We start from the raw sequence: 25,170 nt of genomic DNA on the forward strand, positions 1-25,170 counted from the left end.
GTGTCTCATTTCTTGGGGTAAGAAAGGGAAAACTTCTTATTCATATGTAAAGCAATCCCTTCCTATCTTATCTCTCCTCTCTCCACTATGTAAAAATATCCTGGGCCAGAGACAACAGTGGACTTCAGAGGGAGAAAGGGCTCTGGGAAAAAGGCATTAATCATTGTCTGTGTGTCTTCGTCACTATTATCCCACCAAGAGCAAGCACAGAGGGCAGCAGTAGGACCACTGGACTCCTGGAAAGTTCTGTCTATCAAACATCTCAGAGATCCCCATTTGCTCAGGTGTGTTCAGTGCTGATAACACAAGCACAAGCAGCTCTGAAAACAAAAGGATACTTTCAGACTACTCATTCACTCAGTCACAGAATGAGGACACAATTAATATTGTATAAGAACTGCTGATGACCTGTAGGATGCGAAGAAAGGAGGTTTCATTATTAGAGAGTGTTTTATCTTTTACTTGAATAAGTATTTCTCAATTTCCACATAATGCTATTGATAGTAAGCCTGTTATTTGGCATGTCATAGTCTCTTTCTTACCTAGGCTTAGATAAACATAGGTGCTATCATTCACACAGAAACATTTTTCCCCTTAAGTATGTATAAACATGAATTTATCTACCTCCTACTTCAGAGACTGCTTTTAAAAGATTTTTTTTCTACAAATCTATAAAGTTAATGAGAAGTATTCTTCATTCTTGCTAGTGATCAGAGAAGGAGGAATTAGATACCAAAGATAAAACAAGTTAAATAGATAAAGGTCCATCTCCCTCACATGCTGCACAGATATATCAAATCTCAAGATTCAATGTGTAGCTAGCGAACAGTACATGCAGAAAGTCAGCCAAAGAAAAGCTTTGAGCTGTGAGCTTGTGAGTGAGCTCGTTACTGTCCTGGTCAGAGCACAATCTTGTCCCCATCACCACTTCAACCTACAACACTCTCAAAAAGCATCACCTGCTCCTGGCCTTAAACATCTGTCCCTTCAGAGGGGCCAGTGCAGGACATCTCCTCCAGGGAACACACACACATTACATGAAAAAACTGGCCACATGACAGGGCTGTTCCTCCTCAAAAAAGCTATAAAAATAGCAGCTGTTCTGAAGAGAGGGAAAGTAAGAGGAGTTGGTTCAGATGCTGGTACTAAACCTGAGTTATTTCTTTTTTTTCCCTAACTATATTCTTGAGTGACTTAAAAAATGTAGACTTTTTGCTTTCATTTACTGTGGGGTTTTTTTTCCTATTTAAAAAAATATGTACTTCTGACAAATATTTTATAATGTAAATGGACTTCAGCAGGCTAGTGTCTAAATTGGACCTGCTTTTTTATTTCAGCTTGTCCACTAATGGTATTACTAAGTCTCTAAGGATCTACCTTGTACTCTTAAATCCTCTTTTTTCAATATTTTTATTTCCACTGCAAGATATCTCCAGGTCACAGTGGTAAAAAAAAAGAAAAAGGATGGGAAAGTTAAGCCCACACATTTAGAGATGCAGATAAAAAAATCTTTGGACCATAACTTTGTTATTTGATATAAAGTGCATGAACTACTTTAATAAAATTTTTAAATGTTAATACATTGGTATGGTGCTGTCCTATTTTTTTATAATGAGTCCCACTCATCAATTTTATATTCCTGATGTGGCAAAAGCCACATCTACATTAAGATTTTGTGCCCATGCACTCCTATTTAAAACTTATTTGAAAGGTTTTTAGAGATAATACTCTGAACAGATAACTGGGTTTTGTCACCAAGTCTTGGATTTCATTGAAGTCCCACAGTGATGTCTTTTTTCATGCATGAGCATTCTAATTCTCATTTTAAGAACATTACCAGGTCTCACAAAGGACAGTTCAAAACCAACACTAAAGCATAGTCTAACCATCTAGGGATCAGAAGACAAAGAAAGCAAGTTCCTCCAGTTAATACCTGAACCTTTAAAAGCATTGAAACATGTTTAAAAATTTTGAACTGGAATACTCTATATGTAAATAATCATACATTTAAGTTTGCAAACTCACTCATAGGGAGCAAAGGGTTACATAGACTGCACTGAATCAGACAAGAATCACTAGGAGTAATTTTTTAAAAAAAAAAACTTCAGAGATTACATGTCCCCATTTCTGATAATGGATTCAAAATTATATGGGGTTTTTTTTTCCGAATTAATGTCACTTGACAGTAGGCCACCAGATTTTTAACTGATCACAAAATCCTCATGAAGAGGAAATAGATATTACTGAAATATCTACAGAAGATCTTGATGTACAAAAATTTAATATTGTCTATAATTATTTCAGCAGCAGAAAAAAAAAAAGGTAATTTATTATCCATGTTGTCATTTACTGAAGGAGTCTAGGAAAGTTTTTAGAAGAGTCACTTCATTCACATGGAAATTCTCAGAATGTGCAGGTGTTCTTTCACAAAAAAAAAGTCAAACCACTTCCCAACCTATATTTAATAATTTTTCATGTTGTGTATAAATGTATATATGTGTTGGTTTATAGATGTTTATTTTTACATATTAATATGGAAATTACTTTTCTTGAAAGGATGGAATGAATTCACCTTTTTGATTTATCACACTCCAACTAGGAGACATTCATCTGTATCAGAAATTAAAGTAACAAGACACAGATTATATTTTCATGGAAATAATTTCAAAACAGACCTGATGTAAACAATTTTGATAAGCTTTTTCAAAACATATCTGCACTGGCAAGCACACATGCTTCATGAAGAGATGCAGGTACTGTACTAATAGGCTGCTGCTGCAGGAGCCTAACAACACCAGGTGAGATCCTCAGGCTTTCACTGAGTCGTCATTTACACCTGACTGTGCCCCAGCTCCACCAGCGTTACCAACACACGCAAAGCACAGGCGAGGTGCGTGAACGTGCAGAAAGCATGCATGGCACCTCTGCTCTTTTTTCGACCCCAAGGCCCACTGGTTAAAAACACTGATGAGAGCTGAAGGGCTAGAAGACTTAAAATTGCTGTTTCTGCCCAGAGGGACCTGAGCTTGCATCAGCCAGGTCCCAGGTAAGCCATCTGCAAAATGCTCTGAGCACAGCCGGCAGGCTGCTCCAGGCCAGCACTCCCTCAGCCAGCCCACAGAAATGATCAAATATTGACTAAGACAGAGAGAGGTCATGAATAAACAGTGTTCATGGGAAAATTAAGCTGGGCTTCTGATGCTGATCCTTCTCACATTTCAGGAGGCAGTGCAGAAGGGGATAGGGTGCAGGTCACAGACCTATTCCCTGGCATTTTCAACTGACTGTTGTGCACAACTCCCACCTTCCTGTATTGTTTTTGTAACATTACCCATTTTGATGGATGTTGCATGAAGATATCAAGCATTTAAGAACTAATTCCAATAGCTCCCAAAGCCTACAGGTTCAGTGTTGTTCACTGTAAGTTGTTAACCCAAATGGTTTACTGAAGATCCAAAACATTACTCAAATTCTATTAAATAATAAAACTTCATTACTGCCACCTATTCTATTTGTACAACTCCAAGCATCAACCAAGAGTTACACCCTCATTTCCACAAGCACATAGCACAGTGGGACTTGATGATCTTATAGGTCTTTTCCAACCTTAACCATTCTATGAGAACAATTCTATGACACAGACACTCACACAGAGGCTGTACCAGTCCAGTCATAAACTGTATCAGCACTATGGTACACCAGAACAAGGGTACCTTGTCCTCAGTACTTTCAACCCCCACATTAAAAGAGCCACCTGTTTGAATTTCCAAAACTGCATCACTAAAGTACATTTCCAATATCCAGGTATGTAGCTCAAATTTCCCAAGTCCTAAGAGTCCAGCAGGTTCCAGATAAAGTTGAATCTACAGAGCATTCTTGAATGTTTTACCATCATATTTAGATATAAATATAGATATAAAGTTAAATCTTAAAGAACTCTTAAACAGTGTCTCCTGGTAATAAAAGGTATTCTGAATGCAAACAGCCAAACGAGTTGCTGAAATCAGTCTTATCAAGAGTTGAAAATTTTAAAGGTTTAGAAACTTTACACAGTCCCAATCAGTATTATTCACTGTAAGAAAGATGGATGTTCTAAAAAAATTTAAATACCTTTAAGAAGATAGACACACATATAAAATGTTGCCCTGAGGAGAAGAGGGTAATGGTTCTAGACTGGCTTTTCAGAACTATTGTCGTTGTACATAATTTATATATGTAATAAGTACCTTTTTATTTTTAATTTTTCTTCAATTCAGAATTACCTGTAGTGTGGCATATTCTGTATGTTAAAGGAAGATGAGAAATATTACAGGAAGAAAAAAAGAAAACAAAACAAAAAATCAGAAGTGGTGAGAAGTGGTGCTTACTTTATCTGGTTCCCCTCCCTCACACCTCACTGAATACAATCAAAAAGCTTTAGAGTCAGCATTAATTAACTCTTGTCACCTTTTACCTTAGGTGGATCCCAGACAGTTTCAATGAAGAGACTATTCTTTTATATTCAACAGAAAAATGCATTTCTATGAGATTTGAGTCTCTTTCTTTCTGTAAATCTACAGGACGTGAGAATAGTCCCTGGTAATTACACAAGAGATGGCATATATGGGCCCCAGCTCAGACCTCTGAAGCTGTTCATTGGAAGACAGTTTGAGACCAGCACCTCCCAACATACTATGTGAAAGGTCTGAGTTCAAATCTCTACCGTAAATAAGAAAAAGAAATGTTAAGGAGCTGCCTCGTACTTATTCACATAGGTCAGCCCAATTTTGAGATGGGGGCATAGCCTCCCCAATTAATGAATCTATTTGCATTCATTAAGAAAGCCTGAATTCAAAGCAAAACATCTGTTACAGAATGTGAAGAAAAAAACAGAGCAAAACAAACAAACAAACCCCCTTAAAACTAAACCAAAACCTAAAAAGGCCACACAGCTTTACTTTTGCATTTCCTCTTCTTCACTTCTTTTTCTCATTCCCAGCAGTGATGCTTAGTGCTTACATGAAGCAATTCCAGCTGCATGGCTTTCTGTTCCTTTTCAAATTCTTAGGCAAACTGAAACAGGAACTCAGCAACAATTCTTCTCCTCAAATTTCTTGTTTCTGTGTTCATTAAAGGATATACTCTATAAAGCCTAGCTCTAAACATCCCTGGTATAGCTGTCTGCTTTAGAGCTGTTCGCATGAGCACTCAGCAGAGAACATCAGGAACATCAGGGCACGATTAACCTTCTTCAGCACAGCTATCCAGACTGGGACTCAGGTGTTTCAGCATAGGTGGCTAATGGTATTTTGTATGCCCTAGGGTATTCCACCCAACCACCACCCCTGCAGGGCACACAGTTCCCATAGCCCATAGCGCAGCAGACGGCCCAGTGTAGATGTCATGAATAACCTAAGTCTGTACCCCCTTTGTTGTTTTGGTCTGGAGCACTAGAGTAGTGTAGAAATAAATCACCAAACTGTTCCCGTTTACTATGTGCCAGGTTGTTCTGCAGAGAGGTTTCGGTGAGTGGAAACTGGTTTCATTTAACAGGTTAGAGCTAAGCCAAAAAACCCACTGCACATTCATGGATGTGCTCCAATATTAGAGACATACGAATTCAAACCCATGGCTGATCCATTCAGACCAAGTATGTTAGGGAGACCTAAACTGGGGACCAGACTAAACCTATGCTGAAGTAAAAAAAAAAAAAACAGATTGCATACAGAGATATTTTAACATCCTCAGCACCAGATGTTTTGATCTACTGATCTGCTTCTGTTTTACTTAGTTTCTTGATAAGCTGTGCCCCATGCACTGATAAGTGAATTAATTACTGAGAATTATTCACTTATTGTCAGGTTTATTCTACTTTAATTGTCTACCTTCTGTACTCTACCTTTACCTCTCAAAATAACAGAGAGAACAATTGGATGATTTTATTATTACTCCAGTCAAAGACAAAATATCAAATTAATTTATCAATTATCTAAATGAAAATTTTAAAAGGTGCAGCCAGGTTTCATACTTAGACGATGATGGGAAAAGCCACTGGAACTGCAGGCAAAACCACTGATTTCTTAGTATTTCTCAGAAGTTAAATGTCATAAACCAACACAGCAGCAAATAAGAAACAGTGTACATGGTTTCCCCCTCTGTTGAAAATTAAAAGAGCCAATTTTAGTTCCAAGAAAATAAAATTCCTATAACAACTTAATTTTTATTTAACCTTGCAGACTTTAAAATCAATCAGACCTTTGATCTAGAATTTAAACTTTTTTGGGGGGGCCACTTATCCCAAGTTAAGTGTTACTACTAATTAAAATTACAACTTTGAAAGGACGGGTAATATTTGAAATGTTTGTGTGGTGTATTATCCCTTGATGTCCAAAGCCAATCCTTGCTGAGAAACATGAAAAGCATTCTTTTATTAAGGGATTCCAACCCAATAGAATCATTCAAAAACTTACACTTTTATAGCTGCTATCATGACTCATTTCTTTGATTTGTTATGAAATTATCTAAATTTCAGCTTTTTAATCAATGTCAGAGGCCTTTCTTACAGTTTGGCAGCCAAAAGCCTGGCTTACACTTTTGGCAGACTCTTGCTATTTGTGTCATAGCAGACAGTCTATACTGAACAGCATGGATGTGCAGATTTCCCCTCATACACCTATCAAAATAGAGCAAAGTTCTTTGAATCCTAAGGTATTTGCATTCTCTATATGCATTTGTATGGTAACTATGTACTTTTCTATGTTCTATTGAAAATGCTCACATTTGGCTACTGAAGATAGACACCCTGAAACATGATTTAGATGGCAAGTCTGAAATGTATCAGAAGATGCAAAAGCACTATGTATTTCTCCTAGCACAGTAGTTAAAGTTCTGACAAATTGTAGCAAAACCATATCCCTCCAGTCAATCATATATTCCGTGCAGGAATTCAGTCATGATTGTAAGATGCGTCTCTCAGGACTAGTACACTAGCAAGCTAAATTTGCCTGAAATTCAAATACGTGACACATAAGATTTTTTTTCCATCTGAGTTTAACAGCCACACTGAGGAGCACCCATGCCCCCATGTTTCGTCTGAAACTCAGCTCAAGAGTCTAACAGGCAGAATGCAGATGTATGCACCAGACAGTGAAATGTAAAAATGTAAATGTAAAGATTCTGTAAGCTAGCTTTGCAGCTGACTTTTGAATTTTTTTTATTAAGCTAACCTGAGCTATTCTCTCCTGCTATTTCATGGAGATTTTCTTTTCCTAATGCCTTCTACAAGCTTCCAGTCATATAGTACCACTTTTAACAAAAAAAAAATCCAAACAAAATCTTCCATCTGTAGTTATGCTAAAGTTTATTGTTATAAACAAGGTCACCAATAATAGGTACAACTGCTGTCTCTCTTTTAAAGGTGGTGGTAAAAACAAGTAATTGCCTTTAAGAAATCAATTATCTGAAAAAAAGGCTCTTCTAACTAAGACATAAATATACTAAGAAGCATCTCAGAGTCTGAATTAAGAAGACGGGGAAGATTCATAAGTCTCATTAAGAGAAACATCACAGAAATAAGCACCAGACAGCCATAAAAGACAAACTGTTAATTGTTTCTCTCAGTGTAGGCCTTTGTATGCACTTACTGCTATTCTTGTTTTATAACTGCTCTAGTTAATGGATAAATCAATTATGTAATTGTTGGCACAGGGAAGGATCCTTACAAGTTTCATCTACCTGGATTTATTTGCTGAAGTGACCCTAAACTCACTTGAATAAGCTGGCAGCCTCATCATCAAAAAAATTCAAGACAACAAATCAGAATACTGCTGTTTGGGATGCAAATATATATTTAGGTTGCTATTTCTCTACTTAAGTTTTGATTGTTTTCATTTTTGAGGTATGCTGACAGCGTCAAGAATCAGACTGGGGATGTTAATCATCGCCAAAATGATGCCAAGTTCACTGCTGCTTCCTTCTCTGAATGTCAATGACAAATACTTAAAATCACACTGACTAACATGTGCAACAGAAATAGGCAAAAGATGCCAGTTGGGTTCACAGAGCATAGTCCACATAGTCCACATAGTCCATCTCATCCTTTAAGCACCATAACTTGGGTGGAAAACAAGCAGTAAAACAGAAGTCGTGCAGCTAAGTACCTCCAACAACCATCTCTGAATTGCTGCTTTCCTTGAGGATGTTTCTCACTAGACTGCAAGTGGATTAAATCCTAGAAGCACAGTGTAAAAAGAAAAACAAAAATCCAGCACTCCTGGATTTCAGGATAATGAAATGACTACTTGATAATACTGTACCTCCTGCAACATGCCAAGTTTTAACTGTGCCTGTAAATATTTCAAAGTTTGGGATATGGTTTTAGTTCCCTAATAACACGTGAGGATTTCTTGATACAGATATTCGCACCTGTGTTAAATTGTGGCATTGTCGGCCTAATAACAAGTTGAATTCAGAAGGGCTCAGTTCTGTTTTCAGACAGCATTTTTTGTAATCTAAGGTTTTATACAGCTAGCTGCTGAACTAATGACTCACAACCACCCCTTTAAAAATAGAAGAAAAAACCAAAGACAAAACTAGCAGTAAGTACAGGTTAATTTTGTACAACCTGCTGACCCACAAGGCCATGCAATTGAGTAGCTGTTGTCCCATTTGTCCTTAGCCAAGCACAAAGCCTGAGCACGATGGTCTCCCCCTACACACGATTTCCAGAAGTTAAACTCCAAAATGAGAGCTGGGTGCTAATCTCTCAGCAGAGGCTGGAGACCAAAACCAGACACATTTCATCTGTGCTGTTTCTGAGGAGACAGCATCAAGCATCCCCACACAGCCCAGATACATGCTCTGAAAGGGGAGGGAGGAGGAGAAAGGAAGCCCTTGCAGCCACTGTGAGCTGGAGATCCCTCAACTCCTCTCCCAGACCACTCACAGACAGCATCGCAGACATTTACAGGACTAGGAAAGTCACCCCTGGTCCTGAGGCATGCTGGAGATTTCAAAATACTCCAGTAAAAAATTTTAGTTTTAACAAGAAGCAAGTTCAAGCGCAAATTGAGACTCTGACACAGGTTTTATAGAAAATATTAATACAGCATGGTTTTAAAACCTAAATAGCCCCTTAAAAGACTTGGATTGAAAAATAAAAGCTGCTAAAACATTCTGTTTGAAAGCAAGAGTAAAAAAGGAGAATAAGGTATTCTGCCAAACCGAGATCTTGTAGCCTTCTCTTCCTTTCATCTACTCCTTATTACCTTACTTGTTGTTCTATTAGACATATCATAGTCACACAGATGTAGCACTAATCGCAGCATAGGAGTTGCCAGCTGCCTGGGAGGATTAAGCTACTCTGACTTTATCCCAACAGGCACCAAACAGTGACTTAGGAGAGACAGCCATTTAGCTGACCCCTTTGTAAAGAAACAGGTGCCATCTGAGCATGCTGGGAAATCCTTTCTGGTGCAGTCATCTCCCCCTCAGTAGTTGACAATTTAAGGTGAAAAAAAATTAGCAACATCTATCATTTTGCACACTGAGGTTAGGCAAAAAGAGCTGAGGCTTCTCATTAGTGTTGCTTGCTGAAAATTATTATGGCTTAGCATGTTACCCCAGTAAAAAAAAAAGTCTATATTAAATAAATAAAATAAAAAAATAAGGATGATTGGGGGGCATCAATTGTACTTTATGTTTCAGATTTGATTTTAGTCTAAGATCTACACTTGAAGATACTTCTGCCACAAAGTTTGGGCACAGGCCAAATTCTTCCCTTGAAAACATTTCAAATTTTGAAGTAAGCCTGAGGGGTAAACCTTTGACAGCTTTTGAAAACTTGAGACTGGTACATGTTTCCACAGGGCAGCATACAAGAGAGAAAAGTGTGAATTAAGTCAGGACAGAGAGAATTGGGACACATGGCAGGAAGCAAATACACCAATGATGCCACAAATTTCTTCTGGACCCACATAGAAAGATGGTATTAGCCATGCCCTACTGCATGTCCTGTGCCCATCCCAGAGCTGTAAGATCTGAAAGGGATCACGGGGAAGCTGCCCTAGCTCAGCCTCTCATGCCTTCTGAGCCTTGGGGCACAAGAAACCTGTCTCACCACAGTGGGTACAGAAGGGAATCTGTACCGTCACCCCTGTTGGGAGGGAAGGGTTAAAAGTGGAAGGATGGTGAGGAGGCTGGTAGATTTGCTCAAGTGACCATGCAGCTGGAAATGCTGAGGTCTGAAAAATATCAGTGTGGGTAACGTCATATATTATGCCTACTGCTGTTTATCCTAGGTCAGTTTTGTGAAGTAGAATCTCTGTGTAGAGATAACAGAGGTGTTTACAGAAACTTGGAGGCACTCGCACAGACATGCTTGAGCTCCTTGTTTTGGGAGAGAGATCAAAGTTCAGAGATCATAAAAAACATAAGGGAGATCACAGCATGGTGGTAAATTACATGTGTATGGGCCCTTGATAAATGGGTGCAAACAGCAGACCTGCAGCCCACCAGGATGGACTGAACCTGATGGTGCTGCGTTCCCTCTTATGCATCCAGGTGTTGCTGTGGGATCCTCCAGTTAGAGAGGTAATGAAATAAATTTACTCTTTGTGTTTCACTCATGGTTTTGTGGCTGTTCCAGTTGCCTGTCTGTGTCAATTCACACACCCCCACCGCAGATCCCAAACATGTTATGGCACGTGTTTGACTTTGGTTGAGTACCATGGCTCCACAACAACATGCCAGTCCCACTGCCCTGCTCTCCACTCCCCATGCTTCGCTCAGAGAATATGTCTCCTTCCTCCTCTACTGTCACCACCCCACACTCCTCTCGCTCTCCACCACTTCCATTTCATGCTGGAGCAAAGTGTGGCTGTGCAAGCTGCACCTGGCAACAGGTGCCAGGAGGACCGCAAATCTTCATGCCACCAGAAATGAAGATTCCACCTCATTCAAATGAGTCCGTGTGTCATGGTGAATTTTGCATCCATTAGCAAGAATTGCAGCTTCAAATCATATCTTAAGACTTCTACTCACGGTTTCTTATATCTTGGTCACTCACACTACAGACCCCTGTAATGTCAGTGACATTGCATGCATGAACAGCTCTCCTAAAGGCATGCAAGAAATTCAAGGAATGAAGTCTAAACTTTCTCATCCTCCTGTGATTCTCATTTCATAGGCTCAGAAACATTACAAGCCTCCTTTACGCTCTTAAATATTAACACAGCTATTCTCTTGATGTGAGATTCCTCATTATCATATGAATAAATGATTAATTGTCACCATACCAAGCAAGTGCAACTTTTATAACTCTATGAATCAGCACTGTGCCAAACCCTTCAAGAACAATAAGTGTTCAAGCATGTATTGCACTTTATTGCTTCCTTGATCGTTTAAAAGGACTCTCTGGCAAACAACCATTTACACAGTCTTGAAAGTTTACTGTCAATGTACTGAGCAGTTCTGTACTTCAAAATGCAGACATACCTTCTTTCCCAGCTATTTAATGGTACCTCTTTGGCAGAAGACTTCACAACTTGTCCAGAAAATGCTACTATTTGTGATGGGACATCTTGTGTATTACCAGAAGATAATTTTAATCAAACTTTGAGCGTAGTTTTAAGTACTGTTCTAACAATTATGCTGGCTTTGGTGATGTTCTCCATGGGCTGCAATGTGGTACTTAAGAATTTCTTGCACCACATAAAAAGACCCTGGGGTATTTTTGTCGGTTTCCTTTGCCAGTTTGGAATTATGCCTCTCACAGCCTTCTTGCTATCTTTGGCCTTTAACGTCCTTCCTATTCAAGCTGTCGTGGTGCTGATCATGGGATGCTGTCCAGGAGGCACAGCCTCCAATGTCATTTGCTATTGGGTGGATGGAGACATGGACCTAAGGTAAGAGCAGCCATTCTCTAAGTACTTCATGTGGCTCCTTACATTGTAAAGTCTTGAAAAGGACTGTCTCACCTGTCTGAATTTTTTCTTAACCTCCTGGCACATGCATTGTAGAGGTTCTTCTTGTAAAGATGCTTAGTTACTGTAATAGCAGTAAATAAAAGCAGAATAACAAATATCCTTGGGAATATTTGTTCATTGGGAATTCATGCATAACATATCACAACAGAATTGTGTACATTGGAAAATGTCTTTATTGTAAAACTTCAGATCCTGTAGCAAATATCCTTTATGAAGACAGCTAAGACTAAAGATTATGAAAACTTTGCCCAAGTTAGAACCATTCTTTTTCTTCCAAGTAAAAAAAAAAAAAATAATAACATAGAATTTAGGATAAGAATCCTCTGTACAAAATAGTGGCTATGCAATTGTTCTTAGAAAAAGAGCACCTGTGGAAAAATATTATCCCTCCTTTTGTGTTCTATACAATAAAAAGACAGGCATTGATTTTCTCTTTGGGAAGTAATACAAATGAATACCACTTGTGATAATTCTATCTGCTCCTTGAACTTTATGCAAAGTCTTCAAACTGAGGGAATATTTTACAGGCTAGAAGCCACTGCACAAGGCAATCCCGCATACTGGGGCAATGAAAAAACTCCTTTGTGGCAAAGTGTGATGATCTGAATGAAAGGGTGCTCTGAACTTGGAAGTAGATATGTAAGGCACCTAATCTGGCCTAGGACACCAAACACACAGGAAAATTAGCCCTACTCTTGATGAAAATTCCATGGGGGGTTCATTAAGAGCCTTTAAAAATGAGCCATCTTTTTATTTTTATATCCCGATTACTTTTCTCTAAAATAAACATAATCATTTCTCTCTTTCCCACAGAGTAAAATAAATTGGAACATTCATCCCATTTATCATATGCCAGTCTGAACTAGAAATGGAAAAAATAATAGAAGTAAGAAAGATGTGGAGCTAGAGCAAATAGGCTAAGAATGTTAATGTTTGTAGCTTTAATACGACATTTTTCCATCCTTTGAAAATAGTGAGCTTTTCTGCCACATACAGGTGTTAATGTAATACCAGCTTTCAAATTATGTATGAGGTCAGCTCTGCTAATCATCAACTTCCTCACTGTAGAGGAAAGACCTATGATATTAAGAATCTGTAAGACACTTAATTTCAATTAATATAGGTCTAATAAACCACAGATGGAAAGATAGCCAGTACAAGTCTGAAATTCTGTTCCAGTCTCTCCTCAGACAAATACACTGAGCTAAACTATGCTTTCTCAGCTCAGTATTGTTCAGAGCTGCACCACTAAAATCTGTGGTAAAAATCCAAATTGATAATGCTATAAATATGAGTAGGGTTTCTATCCCATAATGCTAGCAGAAGGTGAAGTAAATTGGAAATGCCTTTAAAAGGTTATTCTTCAGGTAAAGACCTTTATCTTAAGAAGTCAAAGCCTTTTGGTCAGTACCTTTGTGACAAAGTTTCAGGGACCAGAGGGTATAAGAGGTAAGCAGATTGTCAACCTAAGCATCTTCTGTTCTCTGTAGAATAGCACTAGAAGTAGTGTGGCTGGTTTCTGGAACGACTACAGTATTACAGAAAGCCTACCCATCATATCAGACAAGGTTTTGTTTTTAACTGGTAATATTTTATGTTTACACATTAAAATCCATGACTATTGTCTACATCCTGCTTCAAAACATCACTGTGCAAATAGACCAGAAGTTAGAGCAGGAATTAGTTTTATAATTGGTATTACAATCACAGTGAGGTGAAGTATGATGTTTCATACCTTTCTTAGTAACTCACAAGCAGTTGATATCCTCTAATGCTTCCCATAGAAACATCTTTTGATATTTCACAAGAACAACTGCTTCTGTGAGCACAGGGACTGGGGTTAGAGGATATCCAGACTTTGGAGAAAGATGTACATTCAGGGATAGTATAAAGATGCAGAAAATAGAGAGGTAGGAAAAATAAGATTTTTTATCCATTTGGGACTTCATCAGACCTGAATTGTAGACCATGACTCTTTTTCTCTGTAAGAAATTTTTGTAAGAACTCTCTTGCCAGAGGCTTCTGCAAAATCCTTTTCAATTACTCTAAAGAAGAGAGTGACAGGAACCAAAATTAATATAAATATTCCTGTGGTTTCTGTATTAATTGTTCTATATTTCCCTGGATCTGCTCAGTTGTGGGTCAGGGTCAATAGTCCCTTTTCTGAGGACAAGCAGCACAAAAGAGAAATCAGAAGTGAGACTCAGAAGGAAGCTTCCAAAGGCTCTTAACTAGAACCCTCTCTCAGTATTTTTATGCCAGAAAAGTGATTTGAAGGCATAATTTTTATCCATTCTATTCAGATTGTGACAGTTTCCTCCTTACTTTGGATGTCTTACCTTTTCCTCTTTCTTCATTCTGTAGCAGAATGCATATTTTTGTACAAGGTGTTTCAGAAAATAGAAATATCTTTGCATAAAGGAAGAAACAATACTTTGCTAAGCTTCACTGAGCAGTTCTCAGCACCTATTCTTTGGCCTACAGCAAAACAAGCCATAAAAGGGAATTTTATTGCATCAAACATCCTAGACAATGAAATATTTTTTTATGCTCTTGAATTCAGAGTGAAATTTGAACACTCTAGAACTGTTGGTGTAATGGAAAGCTCCATTTGACGTTCATCTCTCCCCTGTGCAGCTTGCCGTCCTCTCGGAAACCAGCCAGACAGGTAGCATGCAGACAGACTTGCCAACAGACCTTCCCACTGACCACCTATCTGACTGACCCATTTGTACCAAAATTATGGTTCTGTGGCTGCAGAACACCTTGATATTTGATACTCCTTTCTTTTCAGCAGAAGTCATTCCTTTCATTTGTCTTCTTTCTAATCTGATATACAGGATAAATTGACTGCAGCCAGCAGCAATCCTTACCCAATCATTCGTAAGGTGTGAGATGGTAATAAGAAAATGAGAAAGACTATGGGCTAGCATGAGATGAACTGTCACTGTAACCAATTTCTTTGCAGCATCAGCATGACAACTTGCTCCACACTGCTTGCAATGGGAATGATGCCACTTTGCCTCTTTATTTACACCAAGATGTGGACTGATTCTGATGCAATTGTACTCCCCTATAGCAACATTGGTGAGTCCAGTGGACCAGCTGCCCTTCTGACTGTCCATCCTCCCTCCAGTGACAACTACCTTTACACCATCATCCTGCAGACTTAGAAGATATCACATCAAATTTTTTAAAATATTTGTCTTCCTACTTTCTAATAACCTTCATGGGACTTAGGTACCAGAAATCACTTCCCATCATCCAAAAGACTTGAAATCATTATAAATATTGTACAGATATTTATCACAAGATTGTACATGTTTTTCTTTCCAAATGACTTTGAGACCTGCGTGATATTGGAATAAGAATATAGAATAATTCGCATAGGACTAGTTGCTTCTTCTGGATGAGAGTGTTTGTAACAGCTTTAAGACACAATCCTGCGAAGCGCTAAATGCTGAGGCCATAATCTGGCAAAATACTTAAGCACACATGGATAATTAAGCAAGTGATTAAAACTACTGAGTCTCTTTGAAAAGCTGCAATCTACACTGCCAGGAGTGGCTTCATTTGACTTCCTGTCAAAAATCTCATCCGGCTACAAAGAGAAAATAGTTAAGGTATTTAGAAATACATGCTCCAGTGATTTGCAAAGCTGTGGCCCTAGTGCTTATCAAGTGCAGTTCCATGTTGTGCTAATCTTAAAAGCCAGAAGAATCACTTTCATATTCTTCAATTTCATTTCCCATTGTTCCTGGGGAAAAAATATCACATACTTTGCTTGTGCTTTCAAAATAAATACTGGAGGGGCAAGGTCAAAACAAAAGAAGCTCTAAACTGGTTGTTGATATGGTGCAGTAGAGAAACACCTGCAGACGAAATGAACAGTTAAAATAGCTACTCACATCACAGGATAGTGATGATTAGCACACTCAAATTTCTGTTTGCCTTTCTGATGCAGGTGAATAAGCATGTAGCTCGGCAGAATGGCAATTACTTTAACAGGCTGCCAAAGATAACAGACTCTATAGAAAAGCAAATGGGCAGGTGCAGGTAGAGTGTGCATGCGTGGTCTGGGGTGTGCATATCAGAAACATCCTCTGAAAGCTTGCTTGCTACATACCCCCAGCCACACCACATGGTGTCTGTCCTGTCATGAGCTTCTGCACCAAACAAGGGCTTAATTTCTCTTTTCTTTTTTACAGGAACTTCTCTGCTAGCTCTCGTAATTCCAGTTTCCATTGGAATATTTGTTAACCACAAATGGCCTAGTAAAGCAAAAATTATACTTAAGGTAAGAGATATATATATAAGGCTGAAGCATAAGCAATTATGGGCAAATTATGGAATCAGTGGCACCACTGAAGCAGTACTTTGCTATTCATAGTATTAGTATCTGACTTCATAAGAACCAGGAATTTTTCAGCAGAAAACAAATGAGACATTGTGGAAATATATTGCTTTCCCCCTGCACAAACATGCATGAGTTACATAGATTATTAGAAACCATCATTATCTAAAGAGCCTACTTTTGTCTTTTGCTAGTTAGTAATTGAGTTCAGTATATAATGTAAAGTGAAATTGAAAGGAAAATAATTCAGGTCAACTGGAAGAAGTTTTTCTCTACAAAACAATAAAAAAAATAAAACCATTCTGGATCAAAAAACCTTTATTCTTTTAAACCAGTGTGTTGATTTTTTTGTGGTTCAATTTTGAGTGGGAAGTTAATTTTTATTAAAAAAATAAATTGAGAATATTCCAACTCTTAAAAAAAACCCAAATTTATTCACAAAATACAGCTATCTTTGCAAGATGGTTTCAGTTGCATCAAAAATATAAGGGTTTTGGCAAAAGCTGTTCTCATCAAAATAAAATAATAATAATAATAATAATAATAATAATAATAATAATAATAATAATAATAATAATAATAATAATAATTTAGTTGTATTTAAGGTAATAGTGAATTAATCATTCTGAACGTTTGGTTGCCAAATGTGCTGGGCCCCTTGACCTCTTTTGACCCTTCTTAGTTAACAGATATATTATCTAAATTTTCTAAAAGAAAACTACTCTGTCCATTTGTTATTCTACCTATCTTTTGTTATCATTTCTTTCCTATCAGCTCAGGCAGCACAAAACAAAAACAACACCTTTTTTAGTCAATTCCTTTTCTTAAACTACTAGCTTATCTTGTTGTATTTTTAAATGCACTTATTATGAACTTGGATACTATTGAGAGCGAATTACAAAACAGTACTATTTCTGTTTAATCAGTTAAGGGAAAAACATGGACTTGCACTCACATGAAAAGAAACTCTACTTGATCTCTCAGCAAAGCACCATTTCATCCTCTTTCTTACTGAGTGAGTGAGCAACCCATAGAATGGTCCATTGACAATTTACTTTATGTAGGATGATGGAGCACCAAGGGAAGATTGAACCATAGCTGTCAGATTAAGACTCATATAGTGAGAAATGGAGATAAGAGCACAAAGACAATGTGCCAGGTGAAATAGAGGAGCTTGTCATGGACAGATCATGTTTCTTCTTCCTAGGTGCATGCGGTTGGTTAATAGCTCAGCCAAACAAAAGCACTTGTTCACTCAGTGTTCTTAAAAAGGCTTCAACCAAAGACTGATGAAGCCAGTAAAATGGAAATACATGTTTTAGCTGAGAAATAGATTCTCCTAAGCTTAGCCTGAGAAGTCTGGCACTGGGATCCCTGGCAAGATATACCATAACAGCGGACATTTCACTTGGGTACTGAGAAGAGAATGAGTTATGACTTTTTTTTGGCAGGCAGCAGTAAAGATATCGGTACACTCAACCACGGGAAATAAGATCAACTTCAGTGATTAGGTCTATGTAGAAGTGTTATACAACCTCACAACCAGTTTTCAAGCATGAATTTTCAGCCACGTTAAAGATTTACTCCTGTGCTTGGCAAATAATTTCCTATCACTAACTAACAATCTAGCGTCTAGTTAGCACACACTGTAATAAGGCCCAGAGTGTGATTGCCCAAGGGTGGGGAGGAAAATGCATTATTCCACCTATTTGGTTATCGGTTTCCCAACAACTCTGGGGAAATTTTTCTGATATGTGCACTATTCCTCGTTTACATCACACCTGTGAAATTGTTTTTAATATCAGTTCTAAGTACAATAGCCACAGCTTCAAAACACTAGCTTTACAGGTATCTGCTATAGATAAGTATACTAGCTGTGTCTTGATCTATATCTGTAGTCACACCTTGAAGTACATCTCAAGTCTCTTGTTTGGGAAAAATGGCAGCTACCTAATCTCTCTTCCTGCTGTGAATTGCATTGCTGTAAACATTGGATTTCGTGTTTAGTAAGATATTTCAGTGACTCAGGGACACTCACAGGCATGTTTGACACCATGTTTGTTGACATGCCATTAAATTTCACTGGGCTCTCCTGTTCATGCAGTCCTTCCTCTTTCCCTTCACAGGTCGGTTCCATTGTGGGAGCAATACTCATTGTGCTCATTGCTGTGGTTGGGGGAATACTCTACAAAGGCTCCTGGGTTATCACACCCAAATTGTGGATCATTGGCACCATATTTCCAGCAGCTGGCTATTCTTTAGGATTTCTGTTGGCTCGCTTAGCTGGTCTGTCTTGGCACAGGTATGGAATTCTCCGTGACGAAGACCTGTGGGCTTTTTTCAGCTGTGTAAAAAGTTTTTATGTAATGATTGATCAGTGCTAGGAATGTTCCCTAAACATTAGTTATGTTACAGTTACTCATTCTCCAACCCTGTTTCTGGAATAGTATGCGAAGATAAAACTTTTCTTGTTCGTGTTTGTTACAGATTCTGATTATAAGATTTCCTCCAGTCCTTCATATGTCTTTCCCTTGTGTGACCCTTGTGTTACACTGCAAACAAGCAAAACAGAACTGATTTCAAGTGGGTTGGGACTGCAGTAAAATTTCTCATGAAGACACAGCAATCTACAATTTAGAACATCATTGCAAGAAAGGGAGACAGTGACTGCCCTGTATGGCTTGAAGGGGGATCACAGTCCTTTACAGCTGCTGAAATATGTGACGTGGTAGTAACAGCTGTATGACTCGTGGACTGTTTTGTTGACTGTGTGAGCTGAAAGATACAATTTTCTTAGTTATCCATTACTGCATGTTTCTTGCTTATCCAGATTACTAAAAAGCATAAGGACCCACAGGCTGCTATTTCACAGTTGTCTCTGTATTATTTTCTTTAGATGTCGTACAGTGTCTCTGGAAACAGGCATGCAAAATACTCAGCTATGTTCAACTATAGTACAGCTCTCATTCAGTCCTGATCAACTTGAACTGATGTTTACTTTCCCACTCATCTACAGCATTTTCCAGCTGTTGTTTGCGCTGCTAATTTTAGGAGGTATAGTTACTTTCTATTATAGTACTATAATTATCATTATTTTGATTATCAGTTTAATTTTGTATGCATATGCAGAAAACAAGAGGGGATAAAAAATAATCAAATGCAAAATACTTCAATAAATTATGACCCAAATGATTACAGGGCCCTGTACGTAATCAGGAAGATACCAGGCTCAGTTCAAGTTTAGAAAGGCCCTTCTTTTAGCACAAGGAAGGGGGTATCCACCACCTACAGCTGGGCATATGAGAACACTGAACATGGGATTGCTATTACACGTGGCTGAGGAAGGCCAAATGCATCTTCTTCCACTGATCCAGGCTGTCTGTGCATACAACTGCCCAGCAGGGCCATCCCCACAACCATGCACAAACCTCCCTCCCATCAGCTGTTGAGAGAACAGGCATCAGCTTCATCAATAATGTGAGAAAATATCTTCCAATAGAGGCAAAGTCCCTTTTTCCTCCCACATACACATTTCATTGCTGCTCCTACACCTAACCTAAGAAGGGTTGGGACCTTGTTCCTGTTACTTACACATAAAAACAGTTGTGACTATCAAGTTCCCACTCCCAAACTAGCCGTCCTCTCTGTCAGGAAATGGGGTAGGGACACATGAAGCACTTTGTCCCAGCTCTGCCAAGCAGGACTCACATAGAGGTAAGAGTCAATTCCTCAGGCCCAGCCAAGAGCCCAAAGGCTTTCCAAGGGAGACTGGCAGTACTTTTAAAAGTCACCGCACACTACAGGAACAGAAAGCAGTCAAACACCAAGTGCAGAATTTAAACTGTTAAAATCTCTAAATATAGTTTTCCAGTGATGAGTGACACGAAATAATTAAACATAACTTTAAAGAAACTATCTGGATGGGTTGGAATGTTTCAGCAGTATGAGGAAAGAAAATGTTGCATGGCTATATGTTACTACAGTACCTTTTTCAGGTAATTTTTGTAATTTCTATATTTAATACAAAATATATATTGATTCCCAGGGTACCGCCTTTACAGAAGATTCCATGTCAAAACAAAGACAGATGTCGAGAAAACTGAGCAAAAAGAGGATTCAACATCAAATGCTAAAATAAATGGAGGATTTGTATCAAATGAGACCAAATAGACACTTACCTCTGCTCCCACTAGTTGGAAAGATATAAAATACGTGGTTTACTTAAAACTTTTTTTTCACATGCTGTTGGTTTATGGAAATATTTAACAAAAGAGGTTCTGCTGATATTTTACAGTAAGATTTTAAAATTAACTTAAGAAAGATTTCTACTTTGATTTCGAGCATGGTTCCTGCCACAATTGTAGAATCTGGTTTTGAAGCTAATTCTTCAAAAATATGTAATGTTTTATTCTGGCTTATTTAAAGAAAGGCAGAATAAAGGTGGGCTATTGCTGAAAAACAAGCAGATGTATGTAACACCAAATCCAGCCCATGGTCCTGCAAATCCATCTGCTAGTTTCAGCCCTCACACTAAAGAAAGAGAAATCCCGTGAAAGTGCCTGAGTAGCAGCAGGAGTTGATGTGGAAGATCTGATAAGGCCGAATATGAATCAACCATGAAATTGGAACAAGCCAATAGTGAAATAAAAGTTTCATTCAGGTCAGTGTGGGCAGGCTAAAGTCATTGCACCTTATTAATTGCTTGAACATTAATTTATTCTAAAGCTATAATTTTAATAAGGACGAGGTACCTCATAGCTCTTTTTTTTTCCCAAAGTAATAGAAAGTAACAGCTTTACATCTTCAGTCTGGGTCTTTTAGGTGCTGGAAACATGAAAAGAGAGACAAAGGTGAGAACATAAGCCTTGAGAAATTTTAGTGTGACAACTGCATACAAAAGGGCAAGCAGAGATTCTGGAAGTACAAGAAATTGTCAGCTTTTGCACTAAAAGAAAGTCATTTAAAAACCAAATAAAATTGTACCTGGTTTATCCAGGACTACTTTCACCAATCTTAACCATGAGACAGCAGTGCTTGTAAAGAGCTATATATTTTTGTTATTTTATGAACTCAATAAAATTGAACTTACCAGATGTCTGTGACATGTAGAGACTGATGTAGTTGATAACTTTCAGATTTTATTTATAGGAGTCACTAATAGAAATAATTGGTTATACAAATATATTATTTGTCTCTGAAATTTCAAGAGTACATAGAGAAACCTGTCCTAAGTGTGTGGAGAAAACGAGTATAATTCTAAGAGAAACGGTGCAGTAAATTGCAGCTGTAATTTTTTATGGATACATTCAGTAACATTAGTTCTGTATGTAAGGAAAACATCCAGAGAACTTTATATGAATCAGTGAGAGTTTGACAGACCAAAAAATTCAAGAATGAGCCAACTATTAACACACAGAAAGTATCCACCTTTCTGTCATATTCAAGTGGACCTTCCAAAATGTTGTGAGTTAATGTGGTAGCTTTTTTACAAACAAAACTGAAATTGTGGAGTTTAAGTTCCCAATGTGTAGTTTTCCACTGCTGCAGCAATGTGCCCAGTATTAAACAAAGAATAAATTATTTCTATCCACCATCGGTGGGGGAAAGGATCTTGAAATGTTCCTGAGTTCTGGGAGGCCTGAAGCTGCTTTACTTTTGGGAGGGAGTTCCAAATGGTCAGACCCTTCAAGGAGGAGTTCAACACTTAGTGGTGTTTAGCACATAACAAGGCATGCTATGTTTTATGGAACAAAGATTAAACAGAACAATGTGGTGAAGACTGTTATGGAGGAATCATAAATGTGAAACAGCATATTCATTGAGAAAAGGATAAACTGTTGTTTGTGACATCTGTTCTAAAAAACCTATTGTCTTGATCCTTCATTCATGAAAAAATGGACAGCGGAAGTTAGTTAGGATCGTGTCTTTCTTACACACCAAGCTGCTATTATTCCTCCATGATGAACTTCAATGTTTCTGCGAATATTTTAGGCAGATTTTGAAACGTATCAAAGAATAATTTTTTTGTCTTGCTTATATTATGTGTGTGTATTTAATGCAACTGTATAAACATTGAACTGAATAAAGTCAGAAACTATTTATAATTTTGCCCACTGGAGTAATTTAAGGTGGAAGGAATTGAGACAAAAACCTAACATACAGACAGAGTTTATAACTTTGAGATGTAACAAAAACAACTCAGATTATGTGTGAAATGGATATGTTTAATAATCATAGAATCATAGAACAGCTTGGCTTGGAAGGGACCTTGAAAGTCATCTAGTTCAACCCCTGTGCAATAAGCAGAAACATCTTCAACTAGATCAGGTTGCTCAGAGCCTCGTCCAACGTGACCAATCCTTTCCATGGATGAGGCATCTACCAGCTCTTTGGGCAACACAATGAAGATTAAATGAACACCAGATGTCATATTGGATACACATTTTTTAATGCAGATGTGCACTCAAGGTCTCAGATGAAGAATGGAGGCTGCAGTTTTTGCAGCCATTGCAATTACATCTATCAACGATCATATGTCCTAAGCTTTACACAAAGCAAAGCCAGCTCAAAGGTCTTGCCCAACATATGCCTTTAGAGCACATCAAACCTAAAACAAAATCTCAGGGCTTGTTAATATTGTGAGAAGCGGACTTATGTTGATGGGGCAATTTCTAAATCTCCAGCTGTAGAAGTCTGGACAGCATCATTATCAGATCATCACTCATGAAGCTGTGGTGGGTCATCTCATAGCAGTGTAAGGGACTATTGGGGAAGTTGTGTTCTCTCCCCAGAGGTTCTTCAGAAAGATGTTATTTGTCTTTGGCTGTCAGCCCTATAAATGCTGATATATGGGCTTCTCAGCTGAAGAAGTCTGGTGATCTCCAGCCTTGCAGTTGCAGTTGTCCTGGTGTGGTCAAAAGGAAAACCCTGGCCTTGTTTAACCTGCTCAGGGTCATCTCCTCACACTCATCAGCCTGAAAATCCTTTCAAAGACAGGCAGTATCACTTAGTCACCACTTCTCGTTAAACAGTCTTCTATCCACGGAAACAACGTATGGATGGGACACTGCAGATTGTGAAATTTAAAAGCACATGTAGTGATGTTCAGGCTAAAAAATGTCTGTTCTAATTAACTCTTACACATACTAGTAATCTCAAATTTATCACTTCAGACTAAGAAGTCATACAGATGCCTTTGCAATGCTGGTTCTCAAGTTGTTGCAGTCAAAATGAGCTGAAGTATGCCTAAGGATAGACACACCTTAGAAGTTGAAATTACAGCTGAATGAAAGCCTAACTCATGACAAGATCTGTAGTGCAAGGCCTACAAAGATACAACAGTCACACTTGCCAAGCCGATCTCTAGCCATAAATCTGGATATCAAATGTATTCTCTAGTCAGCAAAGAGAAGGAGACAGACCATCACAGAGTTAATCATGCCTGCTCTCTCAGAATTGCCTGTCTTTATAAAGTAAATTTAGATGGCCTGTCTTAGATGAAATAAATAAATTTTTAGTCTCAGACAGTAAAAAAAATTAGTTGAAATTAAATACATCTTTTTGTCTTCATTTCTTTTCTGCATAAATTTGCTGAGCAGCCAGTTTGTTTCCTTTAATGAGGAAGATTTTTAGAGTTGAGAAAATGAAAACTATGCAAAATAAAGGACAGTATTATGATTCTAATCTTCTATTATACAACTTGTAATAGAACTAATTTCTCATCTGACCTAAAGACAGGTGGAAGAACTGTTTCTGTCATATCGTGCGCTATGTTAGCTGGAAAAGGATGCAATTTGAATAGAATTAACAAGCAAATTGATTTGCAATTTACATTAAATGAGTTTCTTGTTTCAAACTAATCAGGTTATGATGTTCAAAACCTACTGTTATTCTCTGCCAGTCAGTATCATTTTTGTCAGCCTCAGAAATGAACTTATTTTTTGGCAGCCCAATCAATTAACATACTGTACACTTGATGCAAATGTAAAACAATAATCAGTATTCCCTAACTCCAAAGGAACAGACTTTCACTTCTAGGTATCTGACAAGAATCTGTTCTCCACAGGTTAACTGTATTGCTTGCTCACAACCAGAATTAAAGCAAATATAGTGTAACGGTCCCACAATCAAATGGTATCTAAGCAAGCCTGACTGGATTTTCCAAGCCAGAACTGAAGAGCAATAGAGGTAAATCTCTGCTTCTGTCTCCTAAGGAATATTCATTCTGCTCCAGAAGCATTAACATCTCAGTTAAGCTGAACACTAAATGAACTTAAAATACTAAATGTAAAAATAACTGTAACTTGCCAGGATATCCGCCAATCTTCAAACTGGAATTGGAAAATATGGAAAATTGAAAGTTTTGAGGGAGTTTTAATGTGTTTTCATGAATAAACATGTGCTGTGGAATGGTATTATCCTCTCCATTTAATTTCTATTAAATTTAGCCATTCAAAAGTAAGTTTCTAGTATCAGCCTTTACGCTTCCCTGAAAAGAAGTAGTCAGTACTGTCAGCAGGAAAAGATAGATTTTGCTCTGGAGAGCAATCCATTACACTCTTCAGACTCCTGGTCAAGGACAGGAAGAGTTCTGGAAGGAGACAAAGACATTGTAAAAAATAAATAAATAAATAGATTGATAAATAAAGTTCCATGAAGACATTCCAAACTACGTCTATATAAACAAAGAGCATACAAAAAGGTATTAGTATATCTCTACTTGCTCATAATGGACTTAATATAAAATTAATTAATCAATTCCCAATTTCTCTTGAAAGATCATAAATCAACCTTCTACCTCAGATTAGGATCGATTATGAAAATGTGAGACTTTGGAAGTACCAAATTGAAATA

The 25,170-nt window shown here is 37.9% G+C and overlaps 1 protein-coding gene across 1 annotated transcript; it reads left to right on the plus strand.

Moving 5' to 3' along the window:
- The first annotated feature begins 11,385 nt into the window (after positions 1–11,385).
- SLC10A2 (solute carrier family 10 member 2) lies at positions 11,386–20,757 on the plus strand. The gene is made up of 6 exons (XM_051780640.1): positions 11,386–11,882; positions 14,932–15,050; positions 16,172–16,260; positions 18,444–18,619; positions 19,214–19,371; positions 20,363–20,757. Exons 1-6 carry the CDS (start codon positions 11,461–11,463, stop codon positions 20,485–20,487), a joined length of 1,089 nt encoding a protein of 362 aa, XP_051636600.1. The 5' UTR covers positions 11,386–11,460; the 3' UTR covers positions 20,488–20,757.
- Positions 20,758–25,170: the final 4,413 nt, after the last annotated feature.

This window comes from Manacus candei, unplaced genomic scaffold (genome assembly GCF_025592945.1).
Source record: "Manacus candei isolate 608988 ecotype Guabito, Panama unplaced genomic scaffold, ASM2559294v1 h1tg000014l, whole genome shotgun sequence".
NCBI classification, from domain to species: Eukaryota; Metazoa; Chordata; class Aves; order Passeriformes; family Pipridae; genus Manacus; species Manacus candei.

What these genes read in the sequence shown, in the direction of transcription:
- SLC10A2 (XM_051780640.1), top strand. Translation starts at nt 11,461, where the DNA reads ATGCAGACATACCTTCTTTCCCAGCTATTTAATGGTACCTCTTTGGCA. An exon ending in GATGGAGACATGGACCTAAG is followed by an intron (nt 11,883 to 14,931) that starts GTAAGAGCAGCC and finishes ATTTCTTTGCAG; the next exon opens with CATCAGCATGACAACTTGCT. An exon ending in TGCGCTGCTAATTTTAGGAG is followed by an intron (nt 19,372 to 20,362) that starts GTATAGTTACTT and finishes ATTGATTCCCAG; the next exon opens with GGTACCGCCTTTACAGAAGA.